Source organism: Mesoplodon mirus (assembly GCF_964341445.2).
Source record: "Mesoplodon mirus genome assembly, chromosome: 18".
Classification (NCBI taxonomy): domain Eukaryota; kingdom Metazoa; phylum Chordata; class Mammalia; order Artiodactyla; family Ziphiidae; genus Mesoplodon; species Mesoplodon mirus.
Genome location: NC_138994.1, coordinates 17867368 through 17893697, shown reverse-complemented (window position 1 = coordinate 17893697; position 26330 = coordinate 17867368). Strand labels below are relative to the sequence as shown.

The following is a 26330-nucleotide window of genomic DNA, read 5'->3' as shown; positions in this document are numbered from 1 at the left end:
GACGGACCCACGCCGGCCAGCATTCGTTCACCCGATCCCGAAACTCCGGTGGAGCACGGCTACATGTCTGGCACTGTGGTAGGCATCTCATGCGAGCCTCACAAGGCATTGCTGGGGTGCCCATTTTACAGATGAGGACAGTGAGCTGAAAGAGCTTTCTCAAAGTCATGGAACACACGTACCCAGAGGAGCCAGGGCACGAACCCCATTCTGTACTGCTTCTCTATAGAGTACTCCTCTGGGCCCCAGCCCCCTCTCCATCCTTCGGCAGTGGGGCACCCTGGAAGGAGCACGGACTCTGGGTGCAGACGCTGACTCTGCTGCTGAAGCTGTGTCCTTGGGGAAAGCATCTGACCTCCTGAAGCCTATGCGCTCCTGCCTACAAGCCGGTGCAAGAGGAGCACTGGCCCCTTGGGCTGCATAAGGGCCAGGATGACGCTCTGAAGTGAGCTGCACAGCGCCCAGCACACGGCTCTTATTATCACTCTTCACTCTTTTCTGACGGGGAGGGAGGGAGAGAACAGCAGGAAGTGGCCCTACCCCACCTCAGCACTCTGCTCCACTTCTGTCTCCTGGTGACCTCTTCCTTGTTGTCCCCAACAAGCCTGTGCGTGCCCAGCCCAGTGTACACAGCCCGGGACCGGGGGGACTGCCTGAGAGCAGGAACTGGGCAGCTCAGGGCTGGCACCATAGAGCTGGCACTGGTGAGGGCAACGAGGAGACGCAGCCATGGCTGGAGTCTTCCTCGTCGTACCTTCCAGGCTGGAAGAATGAACCCCCCCAGGCTGGGGGCACAGTCGGTCACCGGGGCAGATGCAGAGGCCCGGGGGGCCACAGTTCTATCAGGGCTGTTACAAACAACCATTTCTGCAGCAGCAATGTGGCACGGGGTGGGGGAGCCCGAGGGGAGATGCCGGGGCAGAGGTAGGGCTGTCTAGTCACCACATCCCTAAGACAAGAAGAGTGGGCGTCATTGCTCTAAGCAGAACACCTCTCAATGTGAGCACTGCCTGGGGCTGCAAGAAACACTCTGAGGAGCCAGGACCCCGAGGGCCAGGCTCAAGGAATGACAACACGTTTCGACACAGCCCCCAGGAAGCGCGGGCCGGCTGCCTTGTTTAGCTGAGGAGAGAATGGCTGGAGCTGGCAAGGAGGGCATGGCGGCCACCAGAGGGCGCTATTCCTGCCACACCCAAAACCGATGTGTAACTCATTCCATGGCTCAAGCCCGTGCGACACAGTGGCTGCCTGTCCGGCCTCTGGGAGGCTCTGGCATCCAAGTGCTGTGGCCACAAGGCTGGCTTCCTTCCCCCCACCCTCCCCCAAGCCCCGACTCACTGGCGTTTTGTGCTCACACTCAAAGGGCTCCATTGACAGCTCGCAGATGCGGGCTGGGGTCGGCTCCTGTCCTGCTCCGGGCACAGCCTGGTCTGCTGGGGTGGCACGACCAGCCAAATGTCAAACCAGCCAGCCCCTGGGCTCTGGAGCCCGTCCCTGACAGTCGGGCCAGGAGTGTGGAGACAGCCCCAGCTGACACTCTTTGGCAAGAACAAGATCAGCAGTGTCCTCTCTCCTCCTCCCGGAGCCGCCCCCCCGAGCAACAGGCTAAGGCCAGGCCACTCCCAAGTCACTCGGGACTCCCAAGTTCTTCCCCAAGATGCCTCCCCAGAGGGCTGACTGCTTGGGTGGTCCAGCAGCTCCCCCACTGTTTACTTTCCTTCCCAGGAGAAAACAGAGAGGAACCTGTCAGGGAGTGGCCTGAGGGACAGGTTGGGGGTTGAGGGACATGGGCCCAAAGGTGCTCCTGAGGGCGGGGCGGGAAGCAAAGAACTGGGAGGGGCGCAGGCCCCCTCCCTCGCTCCCTCCCTCCCGACTCCACCGCTCAGGTGGAACCTCCCAGGGGTCATCTTTGCCAGGGAACGTGAGAGCCGACCTCCTCTTTCATCAGCTCACAGCCCAGGCCCAGCCCACACCCGCCAGGAGGGAGGAGAGAAGCGGAGGAGGAACAGAGGAGGGCCGTGCAGACCTTCGGGGCAGGGAGCAGGCACAGGAATCTGCAGCCGCAGGACCAGTTCCCAGCAGGGATTCCCTCGCCTGCGGGGGGCGGCGGTGGCACTGGCTCCCTACTTCAGCGGCCGCCCCGTGTAATGTGACACTTGAATCTCCAGGACGACCAACAACAAAAAAAGCTAAGGCCGAGACCGCAGCTGGCTGTCAGCAGCCAGGAGCTCCGCTGCGCTGAGCAGAGGCACCCAGGGAGCAACCGCGGGTCAGGAAAGAGGCGTCCGCAAAGGAAGGAAGAGGTGTGAGCCCGGCTGGAGGGGAGGCCGGGGGAGAGGCACGCGGAGGCGCCCTGCGGTTGCCCCCCAACCCCAGCACCTGAGCTCCCAGGTGAGTGGCTCCCGCTCACAGAGGCGGGGACGAAGGGAAGGGAGCCGCCAGGGTCCCCTGTCTCAAGGGTGGAGGGCCACAATCTACCACAAGCACGGAGAGGAGGGTCCTGGGGGACACGCTTGGTCGTAGTCTCTGGAGAGCCTCCCTTTCGACCTCAGGCTCTCCCTTCTTGCTGGGACCCAGCACGGGGCACAGGCCGAGGCTGCAGCCCTCTGCTGGCTGGCTGAGCAGGCAGAGGGGCCTGGAGTGCCTGCTAACTCGGCAAGTTAGTTTAAGCTTTTCCTATTCAGGGGGCTTAAATGAGGAATTTGGCTGGCCTGGCCCAGGGGAGAACCATCGCCTGCCCACTGAGCCTCCCTTTTTCCGGGGATCAAGTCCCTGCTTTCTCCCAGGCAAGGAGGCTCAGGGCAGGGTCTGCTAAGCCACCTCGCACCTCCCAGGACGCGAACCTGTGGCAGCTCTGCCCATTGTGTCCTGGACAAAAGCAGTAGCTGCCACCTCTTATGGGGGTCTTGGTGTTCTCAGCTCGGAGCTAGGCCCAGGTGCTCCTCCCTGGGCCCATAGAGATCCCCAGGAACCCCCAAATCTCCCTGAATGCCACGCCAGAAGCATGAGGGCCCTAAACCCAGAGTGGGGTGGGAAGGCGACAATGGTGGAAGTGAGGCTTGGGAAGGGACTGCCCCGCCCCATACTTGGCCCTCTGCCGCCATCAGAATGCTGATAGTTCTCGGGCAGCACTGAGATCAGCTCTCTTGGGCAGGGCCCCGAGAGACAGTCGAGAGTTGAGAGTCGAGGCTGGCTGCCTACCCGTCCTGCTTCCCTGTCCTCACACCAGCGTTACAGTCCCCTTCCCCAGCCCCCCAGATGTTTTCCCCAAAGCGAACAAGCTAGTATCTACTTAGAAAAACAACCACCCAGGTTAAAGTGGAAACCAGGGATCAGTCGACGTGTTCTTGGCTCGGCAGAAGCTGTGGGATTTGGCCTGGGTTGGTGGCTGGGGAGATTAAAAGCCCAGCAGCGATGAGCAGTAATGGCACAGAGGGGACAGACGCCGGGTGAGGGAGGGACACAGTGATGAGCCCATGGCTACCCCTGCCAGCTCTTATGTGTAAGACGGCCCAGGCAGGCAGGCAGGCAGGGATCAGAGTCCCTAGATCCAGAGGACACAGGTGGATGGGGGCCCCCAAACACAATCCCTGTGCAGGGAGAGAAGGGTGATGCCCAGCTTCTGGGGCTGCAGGAGTAATCAGCAGCAGCAGGAAGCGCCTCCTCCTGTCCGGGAAAAGCTATGGGGCTGGGGAAGCCGGGCTGCTGAGGGTTCAAGTGTCACTGGACCCCACTGGAAGGCGGGGCCGAGGCAGAAAGCGCAGCACACAGTGGGCATCTCTGCCTTGCTGGTTAGGCCACCGGATCCCGCAAGACTCCCCCAACCTTCAGTTATGCCTCATTCTAGTTCTTTCTCTCGAACAAGACATTGCCCAGGGGGCAGGGGTGGCTGAAACCCACCTTGACAAAATAACAGGGCATGGCAAGAAGCCCTTGGGCCCTAAGCCATCAACACACCCTTATCAGACAGCACACATCTGCTGCCTGGGCTCTCCCCACGCAGCTGCACCTGGAGTTGGAGTGTCAGTTCTGCAAAGAGGAAACAGGGACGCTTCAGTACCAAGTGGCAGTTGTCTGGCCTGCAAGCGGCCTGCCTGCTCTGTTGCAAGGTTCTCTGTGCCAGGAGATGCCACACAAAGGCATGTTTTCTAGTCCCTCCAGCTCTGCCAGCCTTCCCTTCAGCCTGGCTCACCTTCCCCCCTCCACCGGCTGCCACTCCAGCCGGGGAGCACCCTCCGAAGGTGCCGAGAAGGGCCATGAAGGCAGCCGGGCCAGGGGAAGCCACCACTTGCTCTGGCTGCTTCTAACCGAGGTGCTACCGAGCATGGGGTTGGGCGAGATCCTCATTCACAGGCAGAAAGTACAGTTTGGGAAGGAGTGTGGTGGAGCTGAGATAGAAAGACTGGAAAAATATAGAGAATTACCAGTAGCCCCACTGGGCTTCCCTGCCCTCCGCTCTCCAAACCTGGGAAGGTTAAGAGGACAAGAGGCAGCCAGCCCCAGGACGCCCACCCTCCCTGGGCCACAGCTGGGAACACTCAGGGCTCCCTAAAACGCAACAGCTGGGGCACAGGCCTCATGGTCACCTGACGACGGCTGGTTATATCGGGCACCAGGCGTCAGGCACCCCTTGGCCTCGCTTTAAATAGCGTGCTGGAAAGCCCGCCTGGGACCTGCTGGAATGTGCCTCCGCCCTCTTAGGAGAACAGGCCCCTCCAGCCCCCCACGGTCCCCACTAAGGCTCCTCTGCTCAAGGCCAAGCTGGAAATGATAAAACAGCAACTGAAAAGCAAAGGGGACTTCAGCCTTTGGGGCAGAACAGCCGTGTCCAGCAGCCCCACTCCTGCAGACGGGATGCAGTGAGCAGCCCTGGGGCCAATCCAAGTCCCCAGAGGCCCTGGGTGTCCACTTCCGTGGCCCGCTGGAGTGGACCGACACTCTTTCCAGAGTGGGGCCCGGGTCCCCTGGGTGTGAGTCTGCAGTTTTCTGACTTCCTAACCCCTGGAGGACGGCTGACTTTAAAGGCGAAGCTTCTGATCAACAGGCCCCGCCTTTCCGGCACAGCAGTTCAGCCCGGCCCCACCTTCCCCCTCCCTGCTCTGGAGATCACGCCCCGACTGACCAGGGTCCACGCAACCTCTCACTCACAAGCGGAGGCGCCCCCTCTGCAATCCCTCCTGGGTCTTTGGGCGTGGGGGGGAACAGGTGAAAAAGCCCCCCGCTGACCCGCTCGCCTCCGCCTCCTCTGTGAAGGAGTGTCTCTGATGGCTACATTAGGCAGTGCAGGCCCTGGGCCAATCAGGCTGAAAAAGCCAGGCCAAGTAGCCGAAGAGGGGAGGGGAAAGCAGCCCTGCTCCTGAGCCCCGGGCAAGCTCCCCCCTCGGCTTCGGTTGTCCCACCGGTCCCTCTTCCAGGAATGGGACCAGTGGGCAGGCTCCCGTCCTCCTGGAAAGCCGGGGAGCGAGATGCCCGGAGGCCCCAGAACAAGGAAGGGGACCACCTTCCTGTGCACACCTGCTCCACTGGTCAGTGGGAGGAGGTCTGTTCAGTGTGACCTGAGGAGAGGGGTCTTATGCTCGGGAAGGAGTTCATAAGCCTGAGACAGAAAGACTCGCAAGATCTGCCTTTGGTGACAAGTCACAGGAGGTTCTCAAAAGAGCAAGTGTGGCCTGGTGAGTGATGAAAGCTGTGTTCCAGACTCCCGAGTGTGGTGGGGTGGGGCTGATCATGCAGAGCCCTGGTCCCTGTGCTGAGCCCATCGCACGGGCCAGGCCCTCTGTGGGCTGCTCCTGGGCTGACTTATCTTGCCTGTCAAAGAGCAGGCTGCCTGAGACAGGCGCCCACAGAGGGATGGCGGGGGCAGCGCTGCCAGGCCCCCACTCCTGCAGTGTGACCGCGAAGTCCCTTCCTCTCTCCGGTCTCAGTGCCCCCATGTGCAAAAGAAAGGAGGCAGGAGTGCATGACCCATGGCATTCTAGAATTCTATGCCTCCTAGTACATTGGAAAACTGGGATCCTGATCTCCTTTGTAGCAACGTGCGGACCCTGGGGTGGGGCGTGGGAGAAGCTGGGAGGCTCTAATTCCAGGAGCCTCCCCCTTTGACAGGAGACCATCTTAATCCTCCACGGAGCCATCACCTGCCTGCTGCTACCCCCCATCATCACTTAAAACATAGTCCCCCCATCTCCAGCCGGCCCCCCACCACTCTCCTTCACCTCACACACCACAAACATCCCGGGCATGAAGGACACAGACGAAACTCCCCAAAGGTGTTGGAGGAAGGTCACTGACAGCGAGTGTGTGGGGGTGTGACCACCCCCAAAGGCCGCCTGGCCTCTGCTGCGCTGGCTGGACCCCGCCCAGAGGGGACTCACATGGGCTGGGCACCTCATCTTCATGGAAAACGAGGAAAGGAACAGACTCAGAGAGACGGAGCCACTCCGTGTCACAAAAGCAGGAAGAAGGCTGGCAGTATTCAAACCCAGGATGATTCGAATGCTAGTCTATGCGGGAGGCCACCTGACCCACCGAGGGCAGTTATCCTGTGGGGAAGGAGATGCAGGAGGAACCCGCGCCGGCCGTCCAGGCCCTGGAGGACCGTGAGGCGGAAGGGGGCGGAATTGGCCTGAGTGACCACAAGTGGGACTGACAAGGTCAGCAGGAGGTCCCATCTTCTAACGATCAGAGCTGCCCAAGAAGGAATGGGCCGGGCTGGGCCGCAGGGGCGCTCCCCACTCGAGCAAAGGCCGCATGCCAGAGGGAGGGCAGGGAGCCAAGTGCGGCGCAGAGGACTCGAGCGGATGACCTTCAAGGTGGCTCTAAGGACGCTACGCTGTGGTGGCGGCGCCAGGAGTGACCGGCCTCACAGACCGCAGCCACCTGGGGGAGAACGTGCCTGGCTGAGGGACGAGGCGGTGGTAATGAGAGCTTACGGTCTGGCTCAGGCCCCTGGCCGCCTGCAGCCCTGCCCTGGCTAAGAGCTGCCTCGGGGAACAGGCTGATTCTGGGTTAGCACAGGCTGTCCCTGATCCCTCTCTGAAGAGGCGCTGGCTCCCTCGTGTCCACTGGCGAGGCGGAAGGGGAAAGAAGGTCTGTGGCATAATGTGTCCCGACTCACTGACTCGGCCTGGACCTTCACCTCCGGCCCCTTGGGCACAACAGACAGGAGGAGGTCTCGGGCCTGGGGCCTGGAGGCTCAGTTGCCCCTCACCTGGGGCTGGGGGCAGGGGGTGTTGGGGGGAGGGGGGAGCGGAGGGGACTCTCTTGGTCAGCCAAGAGAGGCAGGTCCAAGCCAGCAAGAGAGGGAGGCTAAACGCCCCTTGGGACGCCTGGTCCCATCCTGAGAGAGGACCCCTTGGGGAACACTCGAAGGATACGGTGTCACCTCCACCTTCTCACAGGAAGACACCGTCTGAGTAAAGAAATGGGGCTGGTGGGAGAGGTGGGGGGCCCCAGGGGGGCTCAGACCACTGCCCCCAGTCAGCTCTCAACCCCGGCCGACCCCGGCCAGAAGCCCCCATGAGCCGGCTCTCGGAGGAAGCCGATCCTTCTGTCCCCACATATGATGAAAAGCAAGGGTGCCAGGCTGGCATCCTGGAGCCCCGTCTCCCCACCAGGGAGGCACTCAGGGGCCGCCAGGGGAGCCATGCCCATCCGAGGCACCCTGGCAGCACCTAGGAGTGGTGTCTAAGACAAAGGGGTGTGCACTCCCCTTCACGGTCAGCAACCGTGGCTGACCTCGGCCGGCTGGCAGAGCCCTCCTGCGGCAGGGCCTCAGGCTCACTGTCATCCCCAGCTTCCCTCGCCCGGGCAGTGCCAGCTAGATGGGGGCTGAGGGCCACAGAGGAGCGCTAAGCAAGGGGCCCTGCCGGCTCCCTGCCTCCCTCGTGAGCTGTGAGCCACCAGGGCTGTGAGGGGTGAGACCTGACAAACCCGTTCTGCAGGCTGGGGTAGGTGAGAGGACAGATTCTCTGGAGGCAGCTCCGTGGGGACTCCAGGTCCTCTCCCTGCTCTGCAGCTCAGGAGGAACCCCGGCAGGGACCCGGCACAGCATGGCAGCCTCCAACCTTGCGCTGGAGATGCGCTCCATAGGGGAGAGGCTGCTGCACAAGCTGCAGAGGCTGCCCCAGGCCGAGCCCGTGGAGATTGTGGCCTTCTCGGTCCTTGTCATTTTCACAGGTAAGCTGTGGCTCCCAGAGTCTCCTCAGCGCCCATGGCTCTTCCTGGCATCCAGGAGAGACGAGACCATGGTACCAGCCATGGGGCTGGCAGAGGTGGCTGGGTGGTCCCCCAGACAGAGGAGGAGAAGCAGATGTCCCCTGGGGGGAGCCAGGGGATCCCCCTAATCCTGACATGCTGCTCTAGGAAATGGGTGTGCTGGGCACCAGGGCCCAGAGGTACCTCCGGCACCCTAACCCACAGATGGAGGGAGCAAAGCTCTGGGGGCCGGCATGGGGACAGTCACACCTCTTCCCACTCTCGGGTATTTCTGACCACTAAGCCAGGGCTTTGGTGAGGGTCCTCCAGGCTCCCAAAGGGGCCTCTTTGGGAGTGTGGTGGGCATTCTTTTCCTCCTCGCCTCTGAGTTTCCGGCGCTCTCTGCCCTCTCCCCCAACCCCCCAGCCACCGTGCTGCTGCTGCTGCTGACGGCCATCGGCTACTGCTGCTCCCGGTGCTGCCGCCCTAAGCGGGGAGGCAGGAGGGCCCTGGTGGGACCCATGACCCCACCGTGAGGGCCAGGGTGACGGCCGAGGAGGAGCCAGAGAGGAGACCGCCAAAGCCATGACCCAGGGAGTCAGCCTGGCCCTGCAGCCCTCACCCCTCAAGACAAAGATCCACGGGCCCAGCCCTGGCCTAGCCCAGGAACCCAGACACTGACTGAGAGCTGGAGCCTCGTCAAGGAAACAAGGGCTGTTCCGGCCACAAAACTCTCACCTGACAGTGCACACGGGGTGCCGAGGAGGAGCCGACTGTTTCTAAGACAGAAAACCACCGGGGGTCCTGGGCCCACCTGCGCCTTCTAACAAAACACAGAAGTGGGGTCCCCACACCTGGAGAACAGCCCGCACGTGTGGGGAGCTGGCTCAAGGCTCCCACGCCAAAGAGGAGCAGGCCAGTCGGAGAGGGGCTTTACGCAGTAGCTCTTGAGTCCCGAGCTCCCCCCAGAGCGCAGACACGTCTGTGTTCCATTCCAGTATTTGCCTGTTTCTTTCCCAGTAAAAGCTTTCTGGTTATGTGTTTCTGTGGTGCCAGACTCCCTGGGCTGGGTTATGTGCATCAGGTGGGCAGCGTGCCAGAATTCCAGGAACATGGCCAGTGACCGTCCCTTCCAGGCCTCTGCTCTCCCTGTGCTCTCGGAAGCTGGAAAAACATGCAGGCAGGAATGCCAGGCGAGAGGGAAGGCTGCGGAACCAGGGGAGGGCTGCGGCGCCGTTCCTGAGCACCAGCTGCTAACAAGCTCCGCCCTCCCAGACGCCTGCTCGGCAGTGGCGGAGGCTGCGTCTGCCCCAGGCAGGTGCTGGGCTCAGGAATGCCACGCCACAGTCACCACTGCCATTAACTGCAGCCTGCACACCCCGGGCCTACCAGGCTCAGGCCACTGGGTCTTCCCAAACTTCTGCAATAAGAGAGGTGAGGCCCCTACTATTGTCCATAACGTGCATCCTGACCACTCCGTCCTTTCCCCAATGTGTGCCGGACTGTCTGCGTTCAAATCCTCACCCTCCCACCCCCGCCAGCTACGAAACGGAGGTCAGTGACTCAACCTCTTCAAGCCATGTTTCCTCCCCTGTGAAATGGGGCTAATCCTGGTCCCCACCTCCTGGGCTAAGCCTGTGAGGATAAACCGAGATGACCTCGGCACAGTGTTGGGCATATCCTAAGACCTCCACTGATATGAAGCATCGTTATCTGCCCCTCTAAATAGGGGGCCAAGCCAGAGCAATGTGGACTCATTTTAAAGACTGGGCCTGCTGACATGCAACACTGCCTGGCCTCTTTCCCTTCAGTTTACTTTCTCTCCCACAGAATTTCCAGGTAGAGCTACAAAGCCAGGAACGAGGGCAGAGGAGGCAGAGGCTCACGTGGTACCCGCCCCGCCCCCAACCCCGACACACACACACAACCCTGGTCCGCCGGGGCCATAACGAAGTCTGCGTTTTTTATACGCCTCTGTCATCTTGGCCTATGCAGCCCATGCTCTGCCTGCCTTGAGGCAAAGCTCCATCTACTCAGAAAACAGGAATTGGAGAGGGGATGCCAACCCCTGCCACTCCCCTGCGGCCCCACCATCTCCAGCTGACAGGCAGGCAGGAGAAGCTCTCTCTCTGGTTGGTTTCACTTCCTGGTGTCCACGAACTTCTCTGACCGGTTTGGTTTGGGTTGAAGACCCAGAGAGGAGGGCTTCCATAGAAAATAAAAGAAATTCAAGAATCTGTCTGTACTCTCTACCACCCCCACCACACCACAAAAGAATGGGACTCGGGGGCTTCCCTGGTGGCGCAGTGGTTGAGAGTCCGCCTGCCGATGTAGGGGACACGGGTTCGTGCCCCGGTCCGGGAGGATCCCACATGCCGTGGAGCGGCTGGGCCTGTGAGCCATGGCCGCTGAGCCTGAGCGTCCGGAGCCTGTGCTCCGCAATGGGAGAGGCCACAGCAGTGAGAGGCCCGCATACCGCAAAAAAAAAAAAAGAATGGGACTCGGAAAAATAATAACCATAATAATACTTGCAACAATGGTGAGGATAAAGATAGTTAAAATTCACTGAGGACTCATCCCCGCTCAGGCAGTGTCTTAGCATTTTGATGCAGATAAATTCATTTAGTCATCACGACAACCTCAATGCCAAATGTACCATTATTATCCCCATTTTAAAGATGAGGAAATAGGTAACTTCCCTAAATTTGACCAGCTGAAAAGTGGCAGAGCCAGCCTCTGGGCACCCCCCACCTGGCTCCAGAGCCCCTGCTCACCACACCCGGGTCCCAGGCCTCCAGCTGTAGTATTGATAAGGCTCTCATTCCATTATCCACCACCTACAATACCAACCCTAGATCCCAAACAGCCGCACCCCAAACTCTTCTCAAAGTAACCTCCCTATAAGTGGGTGTGTCCTAAGAGTTAAGAGCTGGGGTGGGGCCCAGCTATGTCTCCCTCCCAGAAGAAAAACAGAGGGAGGGTGGGAGGATGTGAAGCCCTGCCCTTTCCAGGCCCAGCACCAACAGCTGGAGGGTCCCCAGGAAGCCCTCAGTTCAGGAGATGCTCCAACGGTGCAGCAGCCTGATCCTCGTGTGACTTTTCCTTAAGTGAGTTACATCAGCATCAAGAACATCCTTCCTCAGTGTGGGTGAGGCTGAGCCTCTTTTCTAGAAAAGATTCAGGCTCCCTGGTTCGGCTGCCAAGAAGTCGGCAGACCTGGGCACCAACAGGTTGACAGGAGGTTCATTCACGTTCTCCTCCTCCAGGCCAGGCAGTACTTAACTGCTGACTCCAAATAAGATTCTGTTCCTCCCCTTGGAGAGCTTACGGGGGCATGCTGAGCCCCGCCACCAATGGCTCCCCTGAAGCTGTCACGCCAGGTCCCAGGCAGGCTCCAATCCCACTCGGCTCAACCAACCAGATCTGCTCCACTACAAGAGCAGCCTGATGTACTCTGGCTGGTCCTCTGGGGAAGATGGGCATGGAGAGGAGGCAGCAATTCCCCCATCATGGCAAAGAATAAAGAGGTACAGCAAGGCAGGTAGTGACCATGGAAGGGGCGGCCATCAGGCCGTCTGAGCCCCTGAGAACATCTGGCTGACTCTGGCCGCCACACCTCTCTGTTCCCACCGCCATGCCACCCTGGACCAAGCTGCCAGCAGCGCCTGCCTGCGGTCACTGCCGCAGCGTCCCAGCCGGTCTCGGCGCCGATCTCCCCAGCCTCTTCATGCCTTCCCCGCCCGTGGCCTCTGCTCCACCACTGACCACGACTGTGGTCTCTCGGTCCCTCACAAGGGTTTCACTCTACACTTCAGATCTGTGCAGTTTACTGTCCATATGTTATGCCTTATTAGAAACTACAGTAAAGCCACCTGTGCAAGAATCTTATTAGCAAAACTTGGCAGAGCAGACAAAACAGTTTTCTCTTGTTTTCCCAAACATTAACATTGAAAGCAATCTACAGATAACAATCTTCAAGACGACATATTTGCCTGTGGGTAGTAACAAATTGCAGACCATAAAAAACTGAGGACAGGGTGTTCCCTGGTGGCCTAGTGGTTAGGATTCTGGGCTTCCACTGCCGTGGCCCGGGTTCAATCCCTGGTCAGGGAACTGAGATCCCTCAAGCCGCACGGCAATAACAAGATAATAATTTAAAAAATAAAAGTTAAAAAAAAAAAAAACGGAAGACAAATTAATTTTGTCCTTAGGAAAAGTCTCCTCGCTCTCCTTGGGAACCAACCGACTGCCTACCCTGGAACACTGTCTCCTCATTCTAACTCCTACGTCGGCTTCCCATCTCAACTTCAACATCGCTCCTCCCGGGGGAGTCCTCTCAGGCCCCAGGCCAGGCTATGCCATGGGCACCAACAGCATTCTCTACCTCTTCCCATCACATCATTCCCTTCGTGGTGGTCATTTCAGAAGGATTTTCCAATCAGGGCCAGCAGTTAATTGAAAAAGTCAATTAAAGCAACGTTTGTGTACCCGAGACATACGTTCTCTACACCTCTCATTTGAAATGGAAACATACAGATGCATATTCCTTGGTCAATCTTTTTGATGCAGGGCCGAGGTCTTTTCTCCAAGTATGGGTTTGCTGACCAGAGTTCCTGAATTGTCTATTTGCTAATTTTGATTTCTTTAAGGCGGAATAAGAACTTGAAGACATCTGCAAGGAAACCTGAGTGTGAAATACTTCTGCATTTTTAGGAAATGTTTACAGTTGTCTTGTCCACATCTATTTTTTTTTTTTTTTTTGTGGTACGTGGGCCTCTCACTGCTGTGGCCCCTCCCGTTGCGGAGCACAGGCTCCGGATGCGCAGGCTCAGCGGCCATGGCTCACGGGCCCAGCCGCTCTGCGGCATGTGGGATCTTCCCAGACCGGGGCACGAACCCGTGTCCCCTGCATCGGCAGGCGGACTCTCAACCACTGCGCCACCAGGGAAGCCCCACATCTATTTTTGACAGGAACAGCTGGGTCCAAACCCCAAAGCAGTAACTTCTTAGCTGTGTGACCTTGGGTAAGTTACTTAACCTCTCTGTGCCTGTTCCCCAGTTGTAAAACTGGGGTTTCAGCTATTATCACTACGTCATTTTTATGTAATGGTAAGTGCAATTATGTAATTACAAGTACAAATGCCACAAAACAGGTTTGGGAACAAGCAGCTGACGCTTAATAAGCATCCAACTAAGCTAATGGAGCGGAAGTCGGAGGGTGTGCTGAGACCAGCCTGCTGGCTCTGAGCATTCAGCAGGCCAAGGGCATTAGTCAGGGTGTTTTACAGAAGGAAATGAGAAGCGGCAGGTAAGCCAAGGTCAATTAAGCCAGGATAGTTAAGAAAGACTTCAAGGAACTTGCCCACCATCTCCTCCAGCCCCGGCTGCAGGTCAGAATCACATGATGATGGCTTCCCTGGTGTCGCAGTGGTTAAGAATCCACCTGCCAATGCAGGGGACACACATTTGAGCCCTGGTCCGGGAAGATCCCACATGCCGTGGAGCAACTAAGCCCATGCACCACAACTACTGAGCCTGAGCTCTAGAGCCTGCGAGCCACAACTACTAAGCCTGCCTATCACAACTGCTGAAGCCTGCGTGCCTAAAGCCCGCGCTCCACAACGACAAGCCACCGCAATGAGAAGGCCGCGCACCGCAACGAAGTGTAGCTCCCACTCACCACAACTAGAGAAAGCCTGCGCGCAGCAACAAAGACCCAACGCAGCCAAAAATTAAAATAATAAATTAAAAAAAAAAGAAAACACTAAATTAAAAAAAAAAAAAAGGAGAATCACCCGACAAGCTTTACCAAGCACAGGGCTCTGACACGCCCAGAGGCTGATCTCTGTGCTACCAGGTGGGGCCTGGGCACCGGCATTCAGAAAAGCTCCCGGATGATTGGTAACAGGCAGGGTTGAGGAACGGTACCCTATAATGTAACCCCTGGGAGGGCAGGGCCTGCCTCTCTCGCTCACGACTGGACATGCAGCACCTGGCGCAGTTCTTGGCCACCGTGGGCACTCGACTCTTTCAAGGAGGGAATGGCAGCCACCAGGTTCCACGAGCAGGGACACAGGCCCCACTCCTGCTTCCCAGCTGCCCCATCACACCAGGGGGTGGGAACCCACACGAAGCAGCTGCGGCTGGGCCTAAGCGGCACACAAAGACACCAAGGGGGAAGCTGGGCCTCCACAGGAACCCAGGGCCTCAATGGTGATAAACACCCACATGCTGGTTCCAGGAGGTGCCAGCTGGAGCTGTGGTTAATCATTGAGCCGGTGCCCCAGGAAGTGAGAGGCCATGCGTGGCAGCTGCAGCCCTGGGGCCTCCCGAGCTCTGGGCAGGTCCTTCCAGTAGACGGGTCATCCGGGTTGAGAGGAGGGGCAGGACCCAGCCACAGGTGAGGTGGATGGGAGGCCTGGGGCAAGGGCCCCGGATCCAGTCTCTTCCCCCACCCACCCCAAGTCTGACCTCTCTCAGCCAGGACACCTCAACCCACGCGCCCTGAGCAGCCCCCCAAAACAGCATCACAAGAGGGCAGAATACGGCGGAGGGGGTAAGTGTGAAAGACTGAAAGAGAACGCGGTTGCTAGGCAATGGGCCCTAGCCCACCTTTGTTTGCTCTGGTGACAGCAAGCAGGTCTGGTCAGGGGCAGTCAGCAATGCAGCCACCTTTTCCTCCCAAGAGTTGCTTCTCTGAGTCACAGTGCAGCTCTGGTCACCTGGCGGCTTCTTCAGCTCAGGCCCCCCAAAGCGTGGGGCCTGAAGGATTACCCTGATCCGCCTGCCCTCTCTTAGGACACAGGAGTATAAACAGCAGACCCAGGTAATGGATCCTTCCTTCTCCGCCTTTACTCCCTTCAACTGGCTACAGACTCACAGTCTGCCCATTTCAGCTGTGTCTCAAGATTAGTTAGTCCTTCTGTTTTCACCTGCCTCTAAGGAAGCCTACAGAGGGCTCAGCTTGAGACCATCCACTCCTGCACTCCTGCGCTGACCTCTCAAAATGCTTCCCAAATGTTTGGCAACCGAGGCAGGAAACGCAGGAAGGGTCTATAGCACTGCTTTTTAGATTCTGGCTGAGCAGTTCTCAGGGATGGGAGAGAAAGTCCTGCTCACAACGGGGCTGTTCAGGAAAGGACTGGAGAAGCCAGAGGCAGCCTCCAGGAAGAACTCAAGGGACCGCCCCCCTCTTGGTGCCAGTCCCCGCTTTTGCTTCTACAGAGGAAGAAAGCCCATTTGTTGCTTGCTGGAGGCATCAAGCCCAATGACCCACCATCCCTTCAATGCCCACTAGCTACAGAGGTGGTCACCGTTCTCTGAGGTCGCACCAGAGGGTGAAGTTGGGGGCAGGGAATAGCACCTGGGACAGGGCCTTGGAGAAGCCCCTGCACTCAGGGCCTCTGTCCCCACTTTTCCAGGTTCACATGGACAGACTACTAACAAAACGCACCTGGAAGGATGAGTTCTGGCAGAACCCCTTGGACCAGGGGGGCCTGGCAGTGATCTGCTTGTTCATCATTACGGTCCTGTTTCTCATCTTGTTTGCTATTGTGTTTGGTTTACTCCCCCCACTCGATAGGGTCAACCAGCGTGAAGAGTCGTGACCTGACTTTCTGTGGGCCAAGAAGGGGGCCACTGTTATACACTCTCAAAACACCATGTACCTTTTCTCCAAAGCCCTTTAACAGTCTGGAATTTTACATTTTTCATGTGATTATCTGATAAGTGCCTGTCTTCCCCACTGGTCCAAGCAACAAAAAACAGGGGCTGGGTCTCTTTCTGTTCCCCATTGTACCCCCTTTTCTGATGTGCCCTCGCACAGAGTCAGTATCAATCAATATTTTCTGGTTGAATAAATGAATGAATGAACAAATGAGCAAATGAATGGATAAACAGAGGGATGCTGGGCCGTTGGCTCCCCCAGCCTGGAGACCCCAGGAGTTGACAGAGCCCAGTACAATCTAGGCCTAAACCAAAGCTGTTTTTCCCATCTCAGGGTCCAGAGGCCTCTAGGCTGGAGGAAGGTTGCTTTGAACCTCATTATTGTTCCTTTTTACACGCAAAGGTAAATTTGGCCCTGTCATAAATAATCAAACGCATTTCATGGCCACGCTAGGAGAAAGTAGCTGCACGCAAAGAAGAGAGGAAGCCATCTGGACGCCCCACGCTGGCCTCATTCATGTGACCCAAGTGTCTTTTCTCTTAGTCCCAGAGATGCCCAGGTATCCCTCACAGGGTCCCCCAGCCCCCATGCACCCCAGACCCTACAACGCAACCCTTGTAGAAATGTCTCCGCCTCTGCCAAAGCCACCAAGCAGGGCTGTCCCTCACTGCCAAATGCCCTCCCTTTGCAAACAGTTGCTTCAATGTCAACCTCAAACCAGGCTATTCTTAGAAAAAGGGCAAGTATCTAGTGAGGAAGGGGCTTTGCCTTCGTGTTACATACCATTCATGCAATGAAGAAACATTCCTTTTTACTCAAAGAGCAATTTCAAATCCAGCCACACCAGCCATGTTCACTCCATCCCAGGGCCTGAAAGTCCTGGAATCTGACACCCTCATGTGTAGCAAATGAGATAGAAGAGATGAGGCTGCACATGGGGCAACAGGAGGCCCACTGATGCCCGGACCCCTGACACTCTAACAGGCCCCAGCTCTCTGGTATGAGACAGAAAGCAGAGGGCCCTGGGAGGACCTGTCCTCTTGTCTGGAGAGTTGCTGCAGCCCAGAGGGATACGGCAGAGCTAAGCTTCCAGACAGCTCCACAGAGCCTCATACTCACCCAAAACAAGAGTCCAGCCAGGGTGACTTCCAGCAGAGGGGACTCTGACAACTAGCAAGGACACTGAGCCCTTTCATGACAAGCGCTTTACTCAAGGAACCAAAGAAGGCCTAATTTAGCAACTCACTATGTTAGTGCCTGAAAAGGGCTCTGGTTGCAATAGCTGTGGGCAAGGGTGCCAACCAACTCTGCTGGGCGTGGTCTTGCCACAGAGGCCAAATGAGACATGGCAGCTTGGAGAAGGAAATAGCTTCAGCCTAGGAGCCACAGACTTGGTGAATAGGAGGGGGTGGGAATCAGAACACATGGCCCAAATAAGTGTCTCTCTGGTTTCCAGAAGAAAGTCCCAGACATCTGGTGGGCACCACCAGTACCATGCACCTAATCAACTCCATGCTTTAAGAATCCAGTCTTGCAAAAACCAAGATGGCATGTGTGTATGAAAATGTGCATATCACTGAAAATTGGGAAATGGGGGATTAGTGGCATCCATGAGGGATCTTAGTTCCCCGACTAGGGATTGAACCCCGGCCCTCGGCAGTGAAAGCACTGAGTCCTAACCACTGGACCGCCAGGGAACTCCCAACCACGACCTCTCTGGACACTGGTCTGTTCATCTCTTAAGTCTGAAGCAATCAATTCTGCCTCATCTACCTTACAGGGTTGTCCAACGAGATCTGACCAGTGAGAGCAGAGGAATCAAAGAGGTTTTTCGAGCAAAGGGCTACACAAATGCAAGTGCTCCCAGCTTGTCCAGAATGCTCTGGATGTCCCTCACACAGTGCTCCCACAGCTGCTCGTGCCCAGGGCTCTCCCTGCCACAATCTGCCTGTCACTGAGCAGCTATCAGGCTCTTTCATGGCCCCCACCGCCAGCAGATGCAGATCAAATAGATAAGTGGGTTCCAAGTAGGCAGGCTGGTGTTATGTTAGAAAAGTTGATTTCTCTCCAAGCACATTACTGCCCCTGCCCTCCCAAGACATAAACTGGGCCACACGTCTCTGTTTGGGTCTGGGATGAGAGTGACTACTCCAGAAGTGAAGCCAGTGGTACAGCTCAGTGGCACGTGATGACCACAATGCCAATGGCTCAGAACTGGTCACATCTCTCGGAACTGAGTCACCCAGGGTGCCAGCCACTCCAGAAGTGGGTGGAGTGGGATGGGTGGATGACCACCCAAAATGCTCAGCGAATTCTCACAGTGCCAGAGTTTCTGGGGCCTTCCACAGAAAGGTGGGAGGGTACCAACTTCCATGCTCCCACAGGAAATACTCCCACACGATGGCTTTCAGCAGGCAGGGGTCCCTTGGTGGCCTAAGAACTGTCCTGTGTTAGCTGGTTAACTAGCGGTGCTGGGAGAGGAAAAGATCTCACTAACACTTGTTTCCACACACAAGATAAGTCACTCACCCCAATTCTTCACAGAAGGCCACCAGGGTATCAAAGGCCAAGACAGCAGCTTTATCAGATGCCTTTTTCCCTCTCTTTTCCTGGAGACAAGAAACGACCATTCAGTAAAAGTCTTACATAGTTGGACTACCCTGTAGCCCATCAAATGGTGAGAGAGAAAAATATCAAATGAAACTAATAAAGCCATTCACAAAACAGAGTCCCCACACCTGACCATGCATCAGAATCACCTGGGTAACTTTAAAAGACCTGAGGCCCAATTCAGCAAGACTACTGAATTGAACTTTCTGAACCTGGAGCTCCAGGGAGTTTATATTGTCAAAAAGCTGCTCAGGTGATCCTCAGGCAAAGGGCCCGGGGAATGGCATTTGGGAATCACCATATAATATGACCTAATTTAATAGGAGTTAAACACATACACGAGTGTGTGAAGGAACATACTAACCTCTGTATGTGTGGAAGGACCTACACTAAATGTTGACAGTCATTACTTCTGAGTGTTGGGATTATACATTATTTGCCTTTTGGTACATGGCTATTGGTTAAATTTTCCTTTTAAAAAATTGTGAAGGGACTTCCCTGGCAGTCCAGGGGTTAAGACTTTGCCTTCCAATGCAGGGGTTGCATGTTCGATCCCTGGTCAGGGAGCTAAGATCCCACATGCCTCGCAACCGAAACAGCAAAACGTAAAACAGAAGCAATAGTGTAACAAATTCAATAAAGACTTTAAAAATGGTCCACATCAAAAAAAATATTTAAAAAAATTGTGAAAAATTTTAAAATACAGAAGAGCCAAGAAAATATAGCAGGCACTAATACCCAAGACATTCTCTATTCTTTCTGCTTCTGGAAGTTGAATGGTTCCCATCTCCCAAACACACAAATACACATACTTCCTCTACTTCCGTTCTCCCAATACATTTATATCACGATTTCTTATTACATCACAATTTCCCTTAAGGTGATTCTTCAGAGCTAACTGCGTGATTATATTTTTACTATTTCCCATGATCACATATCCTTCGACAATGTTGTTTCTCCTGAAATTAACAGCTGACCTGTTTTTTCATTTCCTTAGATTTCAGTGCATCACGAATACCCCCCCAAATGTTCTGATGTAATGAAAAATTCACTTCGGGAAGGGGGGGCCAATGATGGCAAGGTCCACTTTTATCTTTGGAAACGTCCTTCCTGGTGCCTTCCGTCCCCGTGTTCAACCTGGGCCTCTGCTCTCCAGGCCTGGGGCACAGCTGAGACTACCCTTGACTCTCGTCCTAGGACACTCCCTTTGCCTCGCTCCTGGGTCAGGTCTCCATCTTCCTTTCCTAGTTGACTGCCTCTGCAGTGGAGAACATCCTTTAGTAGCTTTTCCAAAGGAGAAAGTTTCTTGAAATCGTCTGTCTGAAAATATCTTTATCCTACTTTCACACTAACTGGTTGGCTGGGTAGGAAATTCTAGATTGGATGATTTAGCATTTGGAAGCACTGTTTCTCGTTTCCAGTATTACAATGGTGAAAACTGGTGCTCTTTGGCCTCCCCGTCCTCCATGTAACACCTCTCTGGGAGCTTTCTGGATCATCTCTTTTTTATTTATTTTTTATTTAAAAAAAATCTTTTTTCGCTGCGTTGGGTCTTCATTGCTGTGCACAGGCTTTCTCAAGTTGCAGTGAGTGGGGCCTACCCTTCATTGCAGCGCACAGGCTTTTCATTGCGGTGGCTTCTCTTGTTGCAGAGCACAGGCTCCAGGCACATGGGCTTCAGTAGTTGTGGCACACGGGCTCAGTAGTTGTGGCACACAGGCTTAGTCGCTCTGCGGCATGTGGGATCTTCCCGGACCAGGGCTTGAACCTGTGTCCCCTGCATTGGCAGGTGGATTCTTTTTTTTTTTTTTGCGGTACACGGGCCTCTCACTGCTGTGGCCTCTCCCGTTGCGGAGCCCAGGCTCCGGACGCACAGGCTCAGCAGCCATGGCTCACGGGCCCAGCCCATGTGGGATCTTCCCGGACTGGGGCACGAACCCATGTCCCCTGCATCGGCAGGCGGACTCTCAACCACTGCACCACCAGGGAAGCCCTTCCTGTTGATTTATAATGCCACCTATCATATACCAAGTTCCCTTATATTCCTGAGTCTGTGTCTAGGTTCTCTACAAAGAATATGCAACCAGTTTAAAAAATAAAAAATAAAAGGCTAAAATCAAAGAACTTATAACAATATGGGAAAATGCTTATGTAACAATGCTAATTTAAAACAAGGCAGGATTGATCTTGACTGTGTAAAATAACACACACACAACAGACTGTACGAAGATCAATTAAGTATAAAGAAAAAAGTCTAACCTAGTTATAAGCTATCCACCAACACCCCATTCCCCGCCTTGCTGTACCTTCTAGCCTCAGGAGCACCCCTCCAGATTACAGAAGCTCCATCTGGGTTCGGAAATTGCAGAGCGGTGGGTTCAGACAAGAAGGGCTCCTACTGCCCAGGACTTACCTGGAGTTTTGCTACTTCCTTCCTGATCAGGAAGCTGACTTGGTCCCGGTCATTCCTAGAGTAATACAGACGGCACCAGGAAGGCTTTCCATCTCTGCCCGCGCGGCCAGACTCCTGGTAGTACCCAGCCATAGACTTGGCAATATTCCAGTGGGCGACAAACCTGTAGGATCCAAGGGACAAGCAGCATGAGATGTGGCAGAAAAGCTGAGGGGAGAAGTGTCTCCCAGTCAGCGGAGCAGGGGTCTCCACAGGGACCAGGAGTGGGAGGCTGGCAGGCAGAGAGGCAGAGATAGGCCCCCAGAGTAAGCATGGCTAGGACACTGCAGTCCTTCAGCAGGCCTTCTCACCATGGAGCAGCTCATGAAAAAAATAGCGGACTTAAAGAAACAAGATTAGGACACTTATGAGCTGGGTAAGTCCTTTATAACATCTTTGAAGAGGGAAGAGGACAATACTTATGAAGTACCTACTATGAGCCAGTGTATATAATTGTCTTGTTAAATCATTACAGTGGGGCTTCCCTGGTGGCGCAGTGGTTGAGAGTCCACCTGCCGATGCAGGGGACACGGGTTTGTGCCCCGGTCCGGGAAGATCCCACATGCCGCGGAGCGGCTGGGCCTGTGAGCCATGGCCACTGAGCCTGCGCGTCCGGAGCCTGTGCTCCGCAATGGGAGAGGCCACAACAGTGAGAGGCCCGTGTACCGCAAAAAAAAAAAAAAAAAAATTACAGTCACCATCATGTGAGGTAGCCTCATTTTATAGACAATGAACTTGGGATTCAGAGAGGTAAATTTGTACAACGGGACGGCAGAGCTAGGATTTGGGCCTAGGGGTGTCTGACTCCAAAGTTGATCCGTAAGAAGACACAGCTGACCCAGGATTCAAATCCTGATTCCAAAGTCCACGTTGTCTCAAGTATAGTTCACAGTCTAATTCCTACCCTGACCAACTCAGGGTCACTATGAGGCTTAACAAGACCACGTATGCAAAAGTGCTATGTAAATCACACAAGGCATTACTGTTGGTGTTTATCAGAGCAAAGGGCTTCAGGCTGCAGCCCAAAATGTCTCCGGAAGGTCAAGCATGCCTGGAGGTAAAAGACTTCCCAACAGTGGCCAGTGTGGGGCTAGGAGGCTGGGATGTACCCATCTCTTCTGGACTCCAGTAAACAGTAACAAGGAGTGACGGTAACAAGATCTTTGCCTTTGGTTTTGCACAGGGAGCAGTTTTAAGATAGTTCATTCCACCCCCCTCACAGGCTCCAGATGCTAAGGTGGGAGTGGGCGGGGCTGTGTTAAAGGGTGAGCCTGATGGTCTGCATGCTGCCCCCTTCTTCTGGGGGATGGAAGAACCGTGCTGTGCCATCACCAGTGAGCAGAGGAACTGTGCACAGAACCTGTCAGCGTTTGGACTATGTACCAGGGACTCTATCCTGGGGCCTCCTTCCCCTCTGGCCCTAGAAGGACACACAGACCTGGCTCCCCAGACAGAGCACCAGGAGGCCCACCGCCCCGGAGCCAGGCCCCAACTGGCAAAGTCAGACAAGAACCAGGGCTCACCTGACATTGGCTTTGTCCACTCCCATTCCAAAACTAATAGTTGCAACAATTACAGGGACCTTCTCCTCCATCCACTCGTTCTGCACCAGCGTTCTTTCAGGAGCCTTCAGCCCTAGAAAAGAGGGCAAGGTGAAGAAGGGAACTTGCAGTTCCCTTGGGTTTCCCCTGAGGTCTACCTTGGGTCTGACGCCGTGCTGGGCACAGTACACACACCCTGAATCCATCACTTACCAGCTGTATGACCTCAGGCCAGGCACTTAACCCACCAAGCCTGAGCCAGTAAACATAGAGACCCAGGCCTGTGTGTGGCACTGAGCACTCCATAAATGTGACAGCCAGGATTCAAACCCAAGTCCATTGGCCTCCAGAGCCTGTGCTCTTTCCATGACACCAATACCTGGGCTAAAAAAACTCATCATCTGCTGCTGGGTGGGCACAGGGTGACAACAAGAATTCAGGAGTCACAATTCTCCTTTTAGATCTCATTTGGGTCTAGACTCCTTTCTGTGAATTTAAGTGAATCACTTTAGCTCTGCCTGGGTATCTGGAAAAAGATGGTGGACCACCTGATTATCCAGGATTCTTAAGGAACAAAAGACCGGCTAAGAGGCTTCTGAGAGTAAGGAGGGCCACGTGGCCCAGGTGCCCCTTACCTGCGTGGTACGCCTTGGCATTCACGCCCCTGTAACTGAGCTCTATGGCCAGCTGTTCACAGGCCTCCCTGGTCCTGCAGTAGACAATGCCGCAGCCGGAAAACAACTGAAAGGGGAGACACGGGAAGAAAATAAGCATTGGGAAGATCGCGCTGCAGCCTGCTTGTTTTACTTATTTATTTATTGGCCGCATCACGCGGCTTGTGCGACCTTAGTTCTCTGACCAGGGACTGAACTCGTGCCCCAGCAGTGAAAGAGCCAGGTCCCAACCACTGGTCCGCCGGGGAAGTCCCTGCTTTAAAAGCAGCTCTAACTCTCTCTCAGCAGGCTCACGGTCTCCTCTGAGGCAGACCACCTAGCACAGCCCTGCTACTTTCTAACAAGGCGGGAGCAAAGCAGCTCAAAACCCAACTTTTCCAACCCCTGCCTCCTCCCTGCAAACCTCAGATAGGTCTGCAAAGGCCCCCCACAGGAGGACTCCGGGACATGGGAACCCCAGTAAGGGGGACAAGGCCAGGAAACCAAAAGGACAACTCTGTGCACGAGTTTTAAGAAGCTATGGCTAGTCCTGGCTGAGGAAGCTAGAAAAGCAAAGATCTTGGAAATGAGAATCCTTCTCTATGCCGCACACAGCAGCCCGCCACCCCTGATGTACCTCGGCCCCCCAACCTCAATGCCCTCACCCCTTTATCAGCCTTCTGTCCGAGAGCCTTAAGGCAGAAGTCCCTCAGGTTTCCGTAGGGATCAGGAAGCAGTTCCTTGAACTGCACATCATAGAAGAGGTTAGCCCGGAAGCAGGGAGTCTTGAAGGTAGCAACTGGCTGCTTCAGCTGCAGGGCAGCAAACACATCCTCTCGGACCTGCGGGGTGGCTGTGGCAGTGAGAGCCACACAGGGGGCGTGGGCCAGGCGGGGGCGCAGGGCTCCCAGACGCAAGTAGTCAGGACGGAAGTCATGGCCCCACTGGGAAACACAATGAGCTTCATCCACCACAAGGTAAGAGAGCAGGTGGCGAGATGCCAAGGAGTTTAGGGCGGGCTGGAAGGAGGCAGAAGCCGCCATCTCTGGCGTGATGTACAGAAGCTTGGTCCAGGGCTTTTCCTTCTCCAGGTCGGAGAGCAGCTCCTTCTTCTGCTGTGCCGAGAGCTTCGAGTTCAGGGAACTCACTTGGACCTTCAGGGCCAGCAAGTGGTCCACTTGGTCCTGAGGGTAGAAGCGGGAGAGGGGACTATAAGTGGCCCTCAGGCCTCAGTGGTAAACGTTACTGTGACTCCCTGGGGTATTTCACAGCCATAAAACATCCTTCTCCCACCCTCTAACGTGTCTTCTCTTTGCATAAAAAGTACAGGAGGTGAAGTGGTTGATGTGTGGAGCCAGATAGACGTGGATTTAATCCCGGCTCAATTACCACATGCTCTTCAGCTGGTTCTTAACCTTAACCTTTCAATGTTCTCACTCTCATTCTTTCATTTTGCTATAAAAAGAGTAAAACTACCTAATAGGATTAAGAATTAAATGAAATTTTACACTTGGAAGGTACATTAATGCCCCTAAACACTTAGCACAAAGCCTGAGACTAGCACACACTCACTAAGCATTGTTATTGTTGTTCTCTAGCCCTCTCTCTCTCTCTCCTTTTCTTCATGGTGGATGGCTCTTAAACACATGGCCACACTTCCTCATTTCTGATTCTATCAGTCCATCTGCAGGCCTTAAATATAGTCAGAAGCAAGAACAGATGTTAACAACATCCCAATAAGTTTCTCACCTTTTTTTCTCTCATGGCTGTGCTCTCGCCAGAATAAAGCAGAATATACCAGGGATTCCCCTATATCGATTTATACCTCTCTATCCACCTGCATCTTCTATAACATCAAGAGTGCACATGTGTACACATGAGAGTGAGTGTGTATGTGCATACACATACAGTTCCATATTCCTCCAGGCAAAAAGTTACAAAGGAGGGTGAGAGACCTCAGGCCATCAAAACACAGAAGACTCATTCATAACTCACCAGAGTGATATGTACTAGTGAAGAACCCCACATTTGGGTGATTCAGAAACCCAATACAGAGAGGGATATAGGCAAATCAAAGAAAAATAAGAGGCAAAAGACCAAAGAAAGGTGGACTTCCCTGGTGGTGCAGCGGTTAAAAATCCACCTGCAAATGTAGGGGACACAGGTTTGATCCCTGGTCGGGGAAGATCCCACATGCTGCGGAGCAACTAAGCCAGTGCACCACAACTAGTGAGCCCGTGTGCTAGAGGCCACAAGCCACAACTACTGAGCCCGTGTGCCACAACTACTGAAGCCCGTGCACCTAGAGTCCAAGCACCACAACAAAGAGTAGCCCTCACTTGCTACAACTAGAGAAAGCCCACGTGCAGCAACGAAGATGCAACACAGCCAAAAATAAAATAAATTAATTAACAAATTAATTTTTTAAAAAAGACCAAAGAAAGGAGAAGTAAAATTTCCAGCTATTAACCAACCACCCCCCAAAAAAACCTTCCTCTAAATTTTCTGGGCTGCCACCTTCATTCCCCTGAGCCTCACCTGAATCAAAGCAATGAGAGGAGAGATCACGATGGTGATGCCTTTGGCCAACAGAGCAGGGAGCTGATAGCAGAGGGATTTTCCTGCCCCTGTGGGCATGCACACAAAGACGTCCTTGTCGCCTGCAAAAATACAAGAAGGCAACATCTCAATGCTTCCTGCCTTTTAATCTCTCCCCTTCATCAAGGCTGCTGAAAATTAAACAAGAATGTAGGAAAAACCCCTCGCAGAGTGTCTGGCACGTGCAAGGGTCTCAATATAACCTCAGTTCTCTTCCCATCCTTTCTATGAAAAGGGGAGCGGTCCAGGGAGATCTGACAATGCACACAAACCATTTCCAGTAGTGGCAATAACAACTACAAGGGTAAGAAGTCTGAGTCTGCTGGGATATGGATGACTGAACTGAACAGCCATGAAAGCTGAATACTTCTGGATGAGTGGGCATATCTGTATAAACATGGAAAAAACATCACTTAGAGAGTTTTGTTTGTAACTGTTATAATGTAATTAACATGACACTGCTGCTCCCCTCTTGACAACCACCATTTGCCAACATATCGCAGTTTTATATTACTCCTTCCTTCCCTATTTGGGACCCAGACCACTCAATCTTCAACACAGGAATTACCTAGAAGGTGACTGGCTTAGGCTATTCCTGCCATGCCCCCACCCCA

At 54.8% G+C, this 26330-nt stretch overlaps 2 protein-coding genes across 4 annotated transcripts in view; one reads left to right on the top strand and one right to left on the bottom strand.

Annotated features, from left to right (window-relative positions):
- Positions 1-26330, bottom strand: part of RECQL5 (RecQ like helicase 5) — a 31943-nt gene that overhangs the window by 4596 nt on the left and 1017 nt on the right. For both annotated transcript variants that reach the window (XM_082602930.1, XM_082602931.1), the window contains exons 3-8: positions 25657-25778; positions 23784-24302; positions 23101-23206; positions 22448-22559; positions 20886-21048; positions 18392-18471 (exon numbers count right to left, since the gene is read on the bottom strand). In XM_082602930.1, the coding sequence (XP_082459056.1) occupies positions 18392-18471; positions 20886-21048; positions 22448-22559; positions 23101-23206; positions 23784-24302; positions 25657-25778 (1102 nt within the window). The remainder of the gene's footprint in view (positions 1-18391; positions 18472-20885; positions 21049-22447; positions 22560-23100; positions 23207-23783; positions 24303-25656; positions 25779-26330) is intronic.
- SMIM5 (small integral membrane protein 5) lies at positions 1921-10652 on the top strand. Of its 2 annotated transcripts, none has more exons than XM_082605244.1 (3): positions 1921-2391; positions 8018-8178; positions 8623-10652. In XM_082605244.1, exons 2-3 carry the CDS (start codon positions 8052-8054, stop codon positions 8730-8732), a joined length of 237 nt encoding a protein of 78 aa, XP_082461370.1. In that variant the 5' UTR covers positions 1921-2391; positions 8018-8051; the 3' UTR covers positions 8733-10652. The 2 variants fall into 2 exon arrangements, with proteins under 2 accessions (XP_082461370.1, XP_082461371.1); XM_082605245.1 differs by having other exon boundaries at positions 2216-2391; positions 7944-8178.